General features: G+C 37.9%; 1 protein-coding gene across 1 annotated transcript in view; it reads right to left on the bottom strand.

The window, feature by feature from the left end:
- Positions 1-6,650: 6,650 nt before the first annotated feature.
- Positions 6,651-13,924, bottom strand: part of Sntb2 (syntrophin beta 2) — an 88,987-nt gene continuing 81,713 nt past the window's right edge. Inside the window, exons 6-7 of the mRNA XM_047529389.1 lie at positions 12,897-13,081; positions 6,651-10,546 (exon numbers count right to left, since the gene is read on the bottom strand). Of these exons, the coding sequence (XP_047385345.1) occupies positions 10,454-10,546; positions 12,897-13,081 (278 nt within the window). The 3' untranslated portion in view covers positions 6,651-10,453. The remainder of the gene's footprint in view (positions 10,547-12,896; positions 13,082-13,924) is intronic.

Consider the following 13,924-nt stretch of genomic DNA (forward strand, 5'->3'; position numbering starts at 1 on the left):
GGCTTTACCACTGAGTCACATCGTTTTTTAATATTTTATTTAGACAGGATCTCCTTGAGTTGCTTAGGGCCTCTCTAAATCGCAGAGGCTGACTTTGAACTCACCCTCCTTCTACCTCAGCCTCCTAAGACTCTGGGATTACAGGGGAGCACTACTGCACCTGACCCTTTTTTGCATTTTAGATAACGCTAATCCTGTTATAGAAAACAGATTGCAGGAATGGGATGGCTATTGCAGTGTGAAACTGCTGAAGAGAGGGAGGGAAATGTGGAGGGCTATAGAGAGAAGCATACAGAATGACAAGTTTTGGAAGACAAATCCTGAGTTTGGAAGTGGGTTGGATGTGGGGTATGAGGAGTAGGAGAGGAAAAGATGACTTCTGGCTTCAGCACCTAGACTGCTGGTGCAACTGAGATGGAGAATAATGGACAATACAGATTTGGGTGTCAGGAAGTGAGGAAGATCGTGAGTTTGAGGTTGAGGTGCCTTTGAAAGAGTCCTATGAAAACATTGTCAGTTGGAGATATTATATTTACATATGGAGCTCAAAAGAAAGATGAGGGGTGGGGCTCACACCTGGAGTCATCTGAGCGGAGGTGGGAATGAAAGTTGTGAGAGTTTCTAGGGAGTATAGAATACCATGAGGAGAACCTAAGACAGAGAGCTTTGAGGTTTGTTGATCAAGCAAAGACCACAAGCCTGCAAAAGCAGCTCCCAAAGAGCTGGAGGTAGGATAGCCAGAGGAACGTGTTGGAAGTCAGGGAAGAATGTCTCAAGGGGCGGGGAAAGTATTGATAAAGAGAGGGAACAACAGTACTTAGTGCAGATGAGAAGGCAGACAGTAATGTGCACGCAAGATGAGGGTGATGGGATGAGGAGGTGGGTGGGGAGAGGGGAGAAAGGAAAAGGGAGTGGAAAGCAGTGGTCTTGGTGGTTGGGTTATTAGTTACACTGAACAAATACATTTATTTAGAATAAGAGAGGTTACTTACTGAGAAGGTATTTACAAACATGGAAGTGGGGAAGTTAGAATCCTTATGTCAGAAGTGTCAGTGTGAACCCATGCTTTCTAAATATGATCTAGAAATCTATATAGGTATATTTGTGTACATAATCATGCACATTTTCCTTACTCTAGTAACAAGTATACCAAGCACTCAGATCTTGGTTTCTTTTTATCACCCTTCACTAGAAAGCCTCAGGGTCCCACTGAAGAATGGCCAAGTGGAAAATACAAAATGAACCTTTGTTGTGCCAAAAGTTAAAAAAAAAAAGTGATGACATATCAGAAGGACATAATAGCCAATTTCAAGGGGCTCCCCTTGGTCAAATCTAGGATAATGTGCACATCAAAATGAGCACTAGATGAGACCCTGGAGAGAGCATGGTCTCATTTTCATGGTTCCTGCCAATGAGGCAGGACCTGATCTGGTACTGAGGCAATACTAAATGGAGCCAGGTAGAGGGTTAACCTGCAGAATAAAAGACCTGTGTTCTTTGAGATGCTCAGGCACTTGAGAATCCAGAAAAAATTGAGGAACTGTTCCAGACTGAAGATACTGAAGAGACATGACAATCAAAATCAGCATGAGGCACTGGAATCAATCCTGGACCAGAAAGGAAAGGGAGGCATTGTTCTGGTAATTGGCATCATCTGAATGGGGTCTATGGAGTGGGTGGTACTTCTGTATCCATGTTGATTTCTTTTGGGGGAGGGGGACCAGGGATTGAACTCAGGGGCACTCAACCACTGAGTCACATCCCCAGCTCTATTTTTTGAATTTTATTTAGTGACAGGGTCTCACTGAGTTGCTTAGCACCTCGCCATTGTTGAGGCTGGCTTTGAACTCACTATCTTCCTGCCTCAGCCTCCCAAGCTGCTGGGATTACAGGTGTGCACCACTGCATCTGGCCCAACGTTGATTTCTTGATTGGGGGGTTGGATAGTGGCAATGCAGGGAGGGCTCCTTGAATTTTGGAGATATACACTACATAATTTAAGAATGTCACTTAAGGTTAAGGGTGTCATTTGGGCTGGGTTTGTAGTTCAATGACAAAGCAACTGCCTAGTACATGTGAGGGACTGGGTTAGATTGTTACCACCACAGAAAAATAAAATAATGATACTATGTAAAAACAAAACAAAAAGAAGAGTATCATGTAAGGAAAAGATAAGATGGGGAATGGAATGAGTATGAAAAATGTTAACTGGGAAATTTGGGTGAAGGGGATAGAGAAGTTGTACTGGTTTTGAAGCTTTCCTGTAGGTTTGAAACTATTTCATCATTTTTAAAAATAAAAAAATAAAGAAGTCTGAAAGTAATTTTTATTTACAGTATAAAGGTTACAAAGGTATATATGTATTTATATATATATATATAATACCCTTAAGTTACAAATTTTCATTGTAATATACAATGCTATATGTTGATGTGCAACTCAAGGCCAAGTGTTGTCTATGCATTTATAGGGTATACATAAAGCTTTTTTTTTTTTTTTTAATTAAGAACAAAAATACTGCCCTGTTTTATGCCATGGTTTTTTTGATTTGGTAGACAGAAGATTCAAGAGTTAAATTTTAAACAAGACTTAAAAAGAAGTCTTAAATATGGGATTCTAAAAAGAAGAAAAACCAGAATATCACATATTTCTAATTATCCATTGAAGTATTATTCTAGTTTTCTAAGTCTTTGTACTTAACAATAATGAAAATAGTATGGGAAAGAATACATACAAGTGGATATTATCAGAGTTTGCAGAGATTAACCAAAATAGGCCTTCAGTAGGTAGTGTTTTCCGTATTATCTTTTTTTTTTTTTAAATTAACTGGAGATTGAACCCAGAAACACTTTACCACTGAGCTACATCCGCAGTCCTTTTTTTATTTTTAATTTTGAGAAAGGGTTCTGCTAAGTTACTTAGGGCCTTGCTAAATTGCAGAGGCTGGCCTTGAACTTGTAATCCTCCTACCTCAGCTTCCCAAGTTGCTTGAATTACAGGCATGCACCACCATGTATGGTTCCCACATTATCTTCTAAAAGACCTCAGGACTGGTACCAAAAAGGAAACATTCTTTGAGCATGAAAGTCTTCTAATGCTGAACTCATCCCAGAGACTGTAAACATAACACTAACATCCTGTATTGGAAATAAAAAATTCTGAACCCAGTTCTTATGATTAGGGCAGATTGCTACAGGCAAGATCATGGAGACTGGTGATTATGCAAACCTGAAACTTAGTTTAAATACTTTCCTCTCCTCCAAATTCAATGAATTCACAAACAGAAGTGAAAAGACAACTGATACCTGTTCTAAAAGGACTGAGATAGAAGGAAAGCATTTCTTCCAAACTAGGAGGAACAGACACAATACTTATGTGCTGGTTTCAATAAAGTACAATCATTAGCACCTGGTTGTCAAAGGGCAGGTTTAAAGAAAAGATCAAGACCCTGAAAGCATGACCTAATTTTTGTGTACAACTCCAGGACACTTCAGAACCAAGGGGAAGGAGTCCTTATGCCATTCCCTCACAGATAGCTCAGGTACTTTCTGGGCATGATTAAGGATATTGCCTTGAAAGGTGACCATAATGATCAATGGAAGGCAAAATGGATAGAAAGGGACTGTTAACTGTATGAAAATCACGGAAAATTTAATCAACCTCTTTTATTTCCTTCAGGTGCCCTTTTCACCGAGTTTGAATGCCAGTGTTCTAGAACATTTCGCTAAATTTTAAATATCTTTAATTCAGTGGATTAATGGAAAAACACTCCATATACCATATGTCTGGAACTTTTCAGCATCATGATGCTGAAATGGTGTAAGTGTGGAAATTAATAGGTAAGCAAAATTTAAAAATAAGGGTTGAAGAAATATACACTTAGCTATGCAGTTTACAGTTAAGCAGTATTTAAAAAAAAAATTTCCCATTGATCCACTTTCAGCAATAGTGCTTATTTTTTGTTATGATTTATCTTACTAGGGATACTGTACACTATTCTCTTTCCCAAACTAAAGTCTAATTTTATAAAATTAAGCATGAAGACCAACCTACTTTAATATGCTTGGATCCTTTTGTGTTGGTATGGATCAAAGCTGGAGCATCCCTTCAAGTGTCTTACAGTTTGCCAGATCCAGATAAGCAGAGCAGCAGATCTACTATGGTAAAAATATGAAATGGCTAATCATTTAACCACTGATTGATAAAGAGATGGCATGAGGTGATTGTATTTGTAAGAGACTTCTATTGCTCTGGAGGAAGTGATAGAACAATCATTCCAAGGGTATATATATGACTGGAATAAAGAGGAACTCAAGCTGGGTATGAAAGTGCATGCCTATAACCCAGCAACTTGGGAGGCTGAAGCAAGAAAATCACAAGTTTGAGGTCAGCTTCAAAAAATTATCAAGGGGCTGGGGATATAGCTTAGTTGGTAGAGTGCTTCCCTTTCATGCACAAGGCCCTGGGTTCAATCCCCAGCACCGCAAAAAAAAAAAATAAATAAATAAAAAAGCAAAGCAAGGCCCAAATCAACTCCATGAGACCCTGTCTCAAACTTAAGAAATAAAAAATTAAGAGCCTGAAAAACAGTGTTGTATCAATGGCCTGAGAAAGGAACATAGAGGACTCGAATTTAGAATTCTATCCATATTCCTAGTCTTACAGTATAATGAACTATCTTTTCTATGTTGTATATTTTTAGTTTTAAGCAATCTATTTAATTTATTTATTTTTGGTACTGGGGATGGAATTCAGGGGTGCTTTACTATTGAGCTACATCTCCAGCCCTTTTTATATTTTGAGATAGGATCTCACTAACCAATCTATTTTCAATCAATTCAATTGCAATTCAAGGATTACAGTTCATATGGTAGATTTTTGCTGAATATAGTCAAATGGTCATTGAAGACCATGCAACAATTTGCAAAAGGCATAATTATGCATTACATTTTGATGTGAATTCACATCTAAAACTAGAATGTGCTTTGGTTTAGTCACCTGAGGTGGGAAAGAAGAATACAGGTGGCAAGAGATTAAGCTCAAGTTTACATTTTGAAGTAAAAGAAGGGCAGAAGGTACAGCTCAGTGGCAGAGCTCAGGTTTAGCATGCTCAAGGCACTGGGCTCAATACCCAGCACCAAAACAACAAAACAACAACAAACTTGTTGAAATATTCTTATTAGTTAATATTTAGCTGGGCACAGTGGTGCATGCCTGCAATCCCAGCAACTAAAGAGGCTGAGGCAGAAGGATCACAAGTGCAAAAGCAGCCTCAGCAACTTAGCAAGACCCTGTCTCAAAGCGAACAAAGGGATTAGGATGTAGTTCAGTGTTGATAGTGCCCTTGGTCCAATCCCCAGAACCATGAAAAAAATCTTGCAAGATAATACCTAACAACCATTCTTCTAGTTGGCAAAGTAGCCAGTGTCAAAAAGAGATAAGAAAACAGATGTGCTCTATGTGCCTATTTATTGTACCTTATCCTTAACTTGAAATTTTATCCTTTAATAGAACAAACTCGTATCACTGATCTACCAAGATGTTTCTGGGTTTTTTTAGAAAAGGGTTAGTCACCTAAGCAGTAAAATAAATTCCATTTAACATAATTAAAGCATAGGAATAACTATATTACCTAAAACACAGAATCCTGACATAAAAAGCATAATGACTTTAGAACTGTCTATCATCACAAATTTATTAAATGTCTATGTAACCAACATAGGGAATGATAAAAGTGTAAAACAGCGGGGAGGGTGGACTGCTGCTACCAGCTTTTAAAGACAATATGTGGAAAGTCAAAATAATTCTAGATTACCAAACAATTAAAATAAAGGACACAAAGAGAGAATGGTGGTAGATGACAGATTTCTCTCCTTTTTAGTGCAGCAGAGGCAAGGAGAAAAGACACAATAACAACTAAAATTTTAACTGGGATTTCCAAACTCAACATAGAATATAATACCACCTGACACAAGGTAATATTATACCTGATAGAGATACATAAAAAGAATGAATATGACTATGGTTAAACTGAACTCATTTATGCAGAATCCCAAATTTAAATCCCCTTTTATTACATAGATATTAAGAGCAGACCTGAGCAATCTGCTTTGAGACCAGAGATATCTGGCATTTTACTTCTTCATTAGGTAGGAAAAAAGAATGACTTTGGTTATCTAACCAGCCATTTCATTCATGGCATCTATAGCAGATGGCAGCCACATGGAAATGTATGCTGGTATTTGGATAGTTTAAATATTATGTACAATCTATAGCTTATAATCAGTGAAAATAAGAACATGGTTTAAAGTAAGTTTCCAAGATAAGATACAAAAGAGCAGAGAAAGTGCTTGAGTCTACAGGTCTTCCCTGAAAGTTTCAAAAATGTTTAACTCTTTAAGTAGGTAGGGCTTTTAAAATAGTTTGCATAGCAGCTTAGTGGGTAATTTGCATTAAAAAACATGGACAGATTTTTCCATAGTTTTGAAAACAAATATCCACCACATGCATATAAATTAAATAAGAAGACCTACAGTTTCTCACAAAATTAAAAAGAAAATCCATCATAACCTTTTCTCACACATTTGTCCATCAAAATAATTTACAGTGAAACCTCTTACTGGGAGAAACATAATCTTATTCAGATTCCACACAGTCTAAATTTTTTATTTAAAGAAAAAATTTTGGTTTATCAGCTAAGTACATTTAATCAGATGAAGAAAAGCTCTGTTGCCATTCTGCTTAGGAGGATAAGTTAGGAAAGCAATCAGAAACAATGTTAGCCATCTGTTGAATACAGATTTTTTTTTTCACTTACAAAAAAGTAAGAAATTCAGTCTCTCCTGCCATAAATAATTTTCAGTAACAAAGTTTATGAGAATTTCAAATGATAAAAACACACACTATCGGACTTTCCCTAGTCTAAAAATTACTGAACATTGCTTTTAATATAGGTGAATGGAATTTAAAGTAATATTTTTGATTGCCTACCCACGTCCCGATATTTAAATTGAAACTCTACTAGGTAGGTGAGTTTATAGTTACAACTATCTAATAAATACTTTATAAACATACATTTAGAATTTCTTCATATAGAATATTAGATACTAATTTCCAGGTAAGGTCTGTTTAATTGTTTCAGGAAAGGACAACCTTTTTAAAGAAAAATGGAGACTTTTATTTTATTCATTTATTTTGTTCCCTTTCTTTTCTTTTTATGGAAAGAAAGAAGTTTTAGGGAAGAGGAGGAAGACTTTTTATACACAACCTGGCTGTGTATAGCCATCTGTGCGGAATGTGGAGAAGATGCCTAAGTCCCTGGTCTCAGAGGTCACATCATGCTGCAATTTCCTTTCTATTCTACACATGGGAGCCCTCAACATCCTCATTAATTTTCTTAATTCACAATGAAAAAGAAATGAAATTTTTGCTGGTTCTATAAAGAGGTGGAATATAAAAATGTCCATTTGAAAATAATTTGCCATATTTTGGCATCTAAATATAAAATACATATATCAAGGTATTTCATCATAAAAAGCACTTCATTTATGATTTGAAATTCCCACAAACACACTTAATTGAAACAACCTTGACTGCCCACGACAAGAAAGCTGTCAAAGTATGTAAAACAATCAGCTTAGGGCTTTTGCTCTTGGGGCTCGTTAGTAGACAAAAACCCACCCACATATTTTCATTTTACATCAAACTCAAAAGATATTATTAAAAACCCTGTGAGCCTCAGTGCTATACATGACATTTAGTGATTTTATATATATATATATTTTTTTCAATTTTATTATTTATTTATTTTCTTCGAGGATTAGGGATTGAACCCAGGGGTGCTTTATCACCGAGCTACAAAAATTATTATTATTATTTTAATTTTGAGATGGGACCTCATCAAGTTGCTGAGGTTGGCCTTCAACTCAAGGTCCTCCTGCCTTAGTCTCCCAAGTTGCTGGGATTATAGGTGTGGGCTACTGTGCCTGGCACTGTGTGACAGTTTAAATTTGAGCAAAATGGGTTGAAATGCACAATGCCCTCTCTCTGCCCAAAAACTTTGTTATGTTTTAATCACACATATTTTACAGATCTTCTTCATATTAATAATGAGCAGGGTGGCTCAGAAATTTCCTGCAAATCTCTGTGGCTTAGATTTTCATATCAACACAAAAAGCTTCAACCAGATAGCTTTGCTGCTAACATCTGTGAATGCATCATTCAACTTTCACCTTAACATGAGTGTCCAAGCTCTCATCTGAGCTCATTATTTGTTGACCTTTTGCTTCCAGAAATCAGAGGTAGACCTTCAAAACATTTCCTCCATCAATTACATATATAGCTCAGATGCAACCACCTTAGGTTTCTGAATTTTCAAAATAAAAAGCTTTTGGGCTGACCACAGTGGCACATGCCTATAATCCCTGTGACTCCAGAAGCTGAGGCAAGAGGATCACAAATTTGAGTCAAGTAGCATGGTCCTGTGTCAAAATAAAAAGGGCTAGGATGTAGCTCAGTGGTAGAATGTCCCTGGATGCAATCCCTGGTATCAGGGTATGTGTGTTGGGGGCACTCCTGAAAGATATTCTTGTCTAAATTTTCATTTCCAATTTTAAATGGATCAGATCCATCATTTTTGGAGCTTCAACACTTACTTGAAGCTGGGGGCAGGACAGGCATCTCTCCCCAAGCTCTAATACTGTTCATCTCACAGCACAGGGTAAGAAGGACTATTTGTATGGGCAGAGGGAGGGCAAAGGGAGGACGTGGGGTCACAGCATCTGCTAGGATGTCTGCTCTCATGTGGCCCACTTATCAGTCAGTATGCATTCAAACAAAATAGCTCAAGTTTTGCATGAAAAGTTATTTTCCTTCCTTTTTTCTTCCCATCCCATTTGAAGTGCCACCCTCCTTCACCCTCTGTAGTGCTCACATTCCCATGTGGCGCTCCTGATAAATCTAGAAAATGAGAACTATTCCTAGATCTAGAGCACATCCACGTCAAAGTCTCCTCTTCTTTCAGATTCAGGGACTACACTATTCTTGACATTTTATGTAGATATTATACTATTTAAAAATGTTTTCAGAGATATATACCCCCTTCAAAATTAGGGAAAATAAGCTGAGTATGATTCTTCAAGACCACAAAAATCAGCAGTCTTACAGCTACTCTGTCCTAATGATGACACCTGACAATACTCAATACAACGAAAGTAACTGTGCCATGGTCTCATCACCCTGCCCTCTATAGGATGTGTTATGAAGTCAACAATTTGGCAGTGACTTGTCAATACCACTTTGCTGCCACAAAAGAGGACCAGTGCCAGGGCCAGGATCCTGTATGGGCTCACATAGTCCAAAGCAACTTGACATGATGCTGTGCAAAAGAACTGGCTTTGCCAACAAAGCTTACTCTTTAATCAAGATAGTTCTTTTGGATCTATTTTCCTCAAAGATATCTGCCAACCAGAAAAGATGCCATTAAGAAAGCTCGCCTCAAAGACTACTTTATGAAATTAGGATAGATAATACACCCAGTATGGCAGTGATATCCAGTTATTTAAATAGTGACTCATAAAGCTCCACTAACCCTAACGAAAGGCACATGTGGTAAGCGATAAAAGATGGCTTAGCTTAAAATGAGGATTTTCTTTTAAAATAAATCTTATAACGTCCCCTGGCTCCTACCAAAAACAAAGTCAGAAAAACCTAAAACAAGCAAAACTTTTCTTCCAAATAAGTGGTATCCAACTTGCTTTTCAGTTTGGTTACCACCAGAAAAGGAGTAGAAAGCAAGGCTAATCAAATTTGCAAGTTCTGAGCCCTAAAGTTAGCACTTATGAGTGGGAAAGCTGGTGATAAGGTGGGTAGTGATGGGCAGGTGGGGCAAGAACCAGCACAGATGAAAGAACCCTTTGGTGATGCAACTCAGAGACTTCCTAAAGTTGAAAGAGTAAGCTAAGGCAGTACACTACAAAGCATCCAACATCTGGAATGACCAAGAAGCAATAGCTGCTGTATACTAGCACCTGGGAAGGGATAACCATCCTAATAAGACACCAAGGCTAAGCCTAAAAACAAATTTTACAGGAAAAAACAAAACAAAACAAAATAAAACAGCAGCTCTTGGTTAGTTGATTATGTCCAAAAAAAGAAAAACACAGAGCCACCCTTTTTTAACAGGAAAAATAAACCTAATTACTTCTAAACCAAATTATAAAATGAAATGACAACAGCTTCATTTTGGAGCTTATTAGAGTCCTTGAATTTCTGACCAAAGTAGGCTCTTCTTTAAACCCAATATGGTTCCGCAGTGATTTGCAGGTCTTTGGGAAGGCACTGTGCTGGAGTAGAGAGAGCAAAGAGCTTTCTTTTTGTGCTTTTTTTTTTCTTTTTCTTTTTTTGGAGGCGAAAATACTTCTTGTGACAGTCAAGGTTCTTTCCTTTTTGCTGCTCATACAAGCAGTCCCATACGAGTGACTTTGGCCGACAAGAACGTGTGCAACACAAAAACAATCGGCTTTGGACAAGAGTGCAGGTCCACCGTCTATGGAGAAAAGACATTAATTATCATATATATGTACTTTAATAGAAAAATAATAAAATGAACAAATTTAGATGTGATATTCTTCTCATTCTACTCCTCCCTCTTGCCCCCAACACTAGAGATTAAACCCAGGGGTGTTTTGCATTGAATTATATCCCCAGTCCTTTTTAAAGCCCTGTTTTGAGAACAGGTTCTTGCTAAATTGCCAAGGTTAGCCTTAAACTTGTGTTCTTCCTGTCTCAGTCTCCTGAGTTGCTAGGATTACAGATGTGCACCACCTCCATGTGATATTCTAGTTTTCAAAAAGAACTTGGAAGGACTGGGGTATTGCTCAGATATCTGGCATGTTCAAGAAATTGGTCCAATTTCCAGCATGTGTGCAAACAACACACACACACAGAATAAAAGGAACTTAAAGAATGTGCCAGAGTAATGGAAACTCTTGGGAACCTAAAATAACAAACAAAAAATGTACTATGAAGAAAGGTTATTTCATGTCATAATTTCTCTTCCCCTAGTACTGAGAATTGAACCAGGGTTGCTCTAGCACTGAGCTATATCCCTAACCCTTTTTATTTTTTATTTTGAGGCAGGGTACTGCTAAATTTCCCCAGACTAGGCTTGAATTTGCAATTATTCTGCTTTAGCCTCCTGAGTAGCTAGAATTAAGGCCTGAACCACCATGTTCACTTTTTGTTTGTTTGTTTGTTTTTGAAGTGCTGGGTCTGGGCGCAGTGAAGAATGGCTATAATTCCAGTGACTTGGGAGGCTGAGAAAGGAGGATCACAAGTTCAAAACCAGTCTTAGCAACTTAGTGAGACCTTGTCTCAAAATAAAAAATAAAAAGGGCTGGGGATATGGCTCAATGGTAAAGAGCCTCTGGGTTCAATCCTCAGTGTCCTCTCCCCCTCAAAAAAGTGCTGGGGATCAAACTCATGACCATGCACATGGTAAGCACATGCTCTTCCACTGATAGTCTTGGGTTCATCATTTAAGATTTCCAGCCATGGGACCGGGGTTGTGGCTCAGTGGTACAGCATTTGCCTAGTATGTGTGAAGTACTGGGTTTAATTCTCAGTATCACATATAAATAAATAAAGGTACACTGACAACTTAAAAAAAAAAAAAAAAAGATTTCCAGCCATAGTTTTTCATTTGGAAGTAGAACTACATTATCTTTAAGATCTCTTTTAGTTCTAAAATTTCCAGATTCAGTGTTTCCAAATTCACAACCTACTGTGACTGTGTCAGGGGACATAGGATTTCATGTATGAGAAGACTTATACTACTAGTTCAATTTTGACAAATATACACAAAGACATTACTTTACTCCTTTATTAAAATTTATAATTTCTGAAGTACATTTGATATATCTTTCTAGTCCCTTTAAGAGGAATCATGACTTCCTGTTGATATTTCTTTGAAAGCACAAGGAGGTCGAGAAAGATGATAGTTGTGTGGAAAAGTTTCTTTTCTTTTTTTCTATTTTTCTGGGTACTGGGGTTTGAACTCAGGGGCACTCGACCACTGAGCCGCATCCCCGCCCTATTTTGTATTTTATTTAGAGAAAGGGTCTCACTGAGTTGCTTAGCACCTTGCTTCAGCTGAGGCTGACTTTGAACTGCAGATCCTCCTGCCTCAGCCTCTTGAGCTGCTGGGATTACAGGTGTGCACCACCACACCCGGCTGAGAAGTTTCTTTTTTCCTGATCAGCAGGCTTCTGTAGCAACCGAGCCACTTTATTACTCAGTTCTTGGGCTGGGGATGTAGCTCAGTGGTAGAGTACTGCTAATTACAGTAATGGATAGAATTACTTATTATGATAAAGACCTGTTTCTTAAAATGGTTATTTCTTGTCTTTTTCACATTTAAACAAAACTTTTAAAAAAGAGAAGGGTTTTCTAATGGGAAAAGAAAACAACACAAAAAGCCAAACCCAGCTGTCTGTAATCCCAGCAACTTAGGAGTCTGAGACAGAAAGATCTCAAGTTCAAGACCAGCGTCAGCAATTTAGCAAGATCCTATCTCAAAATAAAAAATAAAAAGGGCTGAGGATGTGGTTTAGTGGTTAAGTGTCCCTGGGTTCAAATCCTGGTACCAAAATATAAAAATTAAAACAAACAAACAAACAATAAAATAAAAAATAAAAAGGGTTGGGTTAAAGCACTCTGGGTTAAATCTCTAGTACAAACAAACAAATAACAAATCCCAAACCTAATGCTATCTTGAAAACTGAAGAAAAATTTCCTGGCTTCAAATGGAAAGTCAGGCCATGGTTTTCTATATAAGAAACACTGAGAAAGAAGGAGAAGATCTATTATTATATAAAGTTTTTCATCAACACTCTTACCAGTTCTCCCTCAGGACCACCAAAATCCAAATAGAGATTTCTGATGCCATCATCAGCGGACATTTTCAGTCGTTCAAATGGGTAGCGGTATAATATGGTGCTGGAGCCTCCATTTTCCCTGGAGATAGTGAACCCATTTTCATAGTGGACAGTGAATCTTACCTCTTGGCCATTTAACGTGCAGCCTGTCAAAGACAAGAAAAAAGAAAAGAAGAAAAATTAGTAGAGTCTCTACTTTAGTTGTCAAGTGGAAAAGGATTCTTCTGTCTTTGAAAAAGGAAAAAGAATCCTTTCTTTCCTTCTTTCCTTCCTCCCTTCCCTTCTTGGTACTGAGGATTAAACTCAGGGGTGCTTTACCACTGTGCTATATCCCTAGCCCTTTTTAAAATTTTGAGACGGGGGTCTCACTAAGTTGCCCAGGCTGGCTTCAGACTTGTAAACCTGTGATCCTACTGCCTCAGCCTCTACAGTCTCTGGGATTACAGGAGTGTATGTACCACTGCACCTAGTCAAGAATCTTTTCTTGAGAATATATGATGCCTATCCTAAAACTGCATATCAACTGAATATCAATTAGTCACTTGTACTGGCAAGATTTTATAAACTGTGTAGGTGTGTGTGGTACTGAAGTAAGAGGTGGGTGTTGTGGGGCATGCCTGTAACCCCAGTGATTTGGGGGGCTGAGGCAGGAGGATCACAGGTTCGAGGCCAGCCTCAGCACTTTAGCAAGGCCCTTTCTCAAAATAAAAAGTAAAAAGAGCTACAGATGTAGCTTGGTGGTACAGCACCCCTGGGTTCAATCCCCAGTCCAAAAAAAAAAGAGGCACAATCCCCATTCTCAACAAAAGCATGTCATGAAATCCCTTACTGTGTAAGACAGAATGTACAGAATGTGACTAAACACCAAACTAAGGAAAGGTTTCCTGGAAGAGATGGGCTCTATAGATAAAACTGGATGGGTACAGAGGATTAAGAAGGATTCAAGTAAGTGAGAAAGAGAAAAGAGCAAAGGCAGAGATGTCTTTTAG

Source organism: Sciurus carolinensis, chromosome 16 (genome assembly GCF_902686445.1).
Source record: "Sciurus carolinensis chromosome 16, mSciCar1.2, whole genome shotgun sequence".
NCBI classification, from domain to species: Eukaryota; Metazoa; Chordata; class Mammalia; order Rodentia; family Sciuridae; genus Sciurus; species Sciurus carolinensis.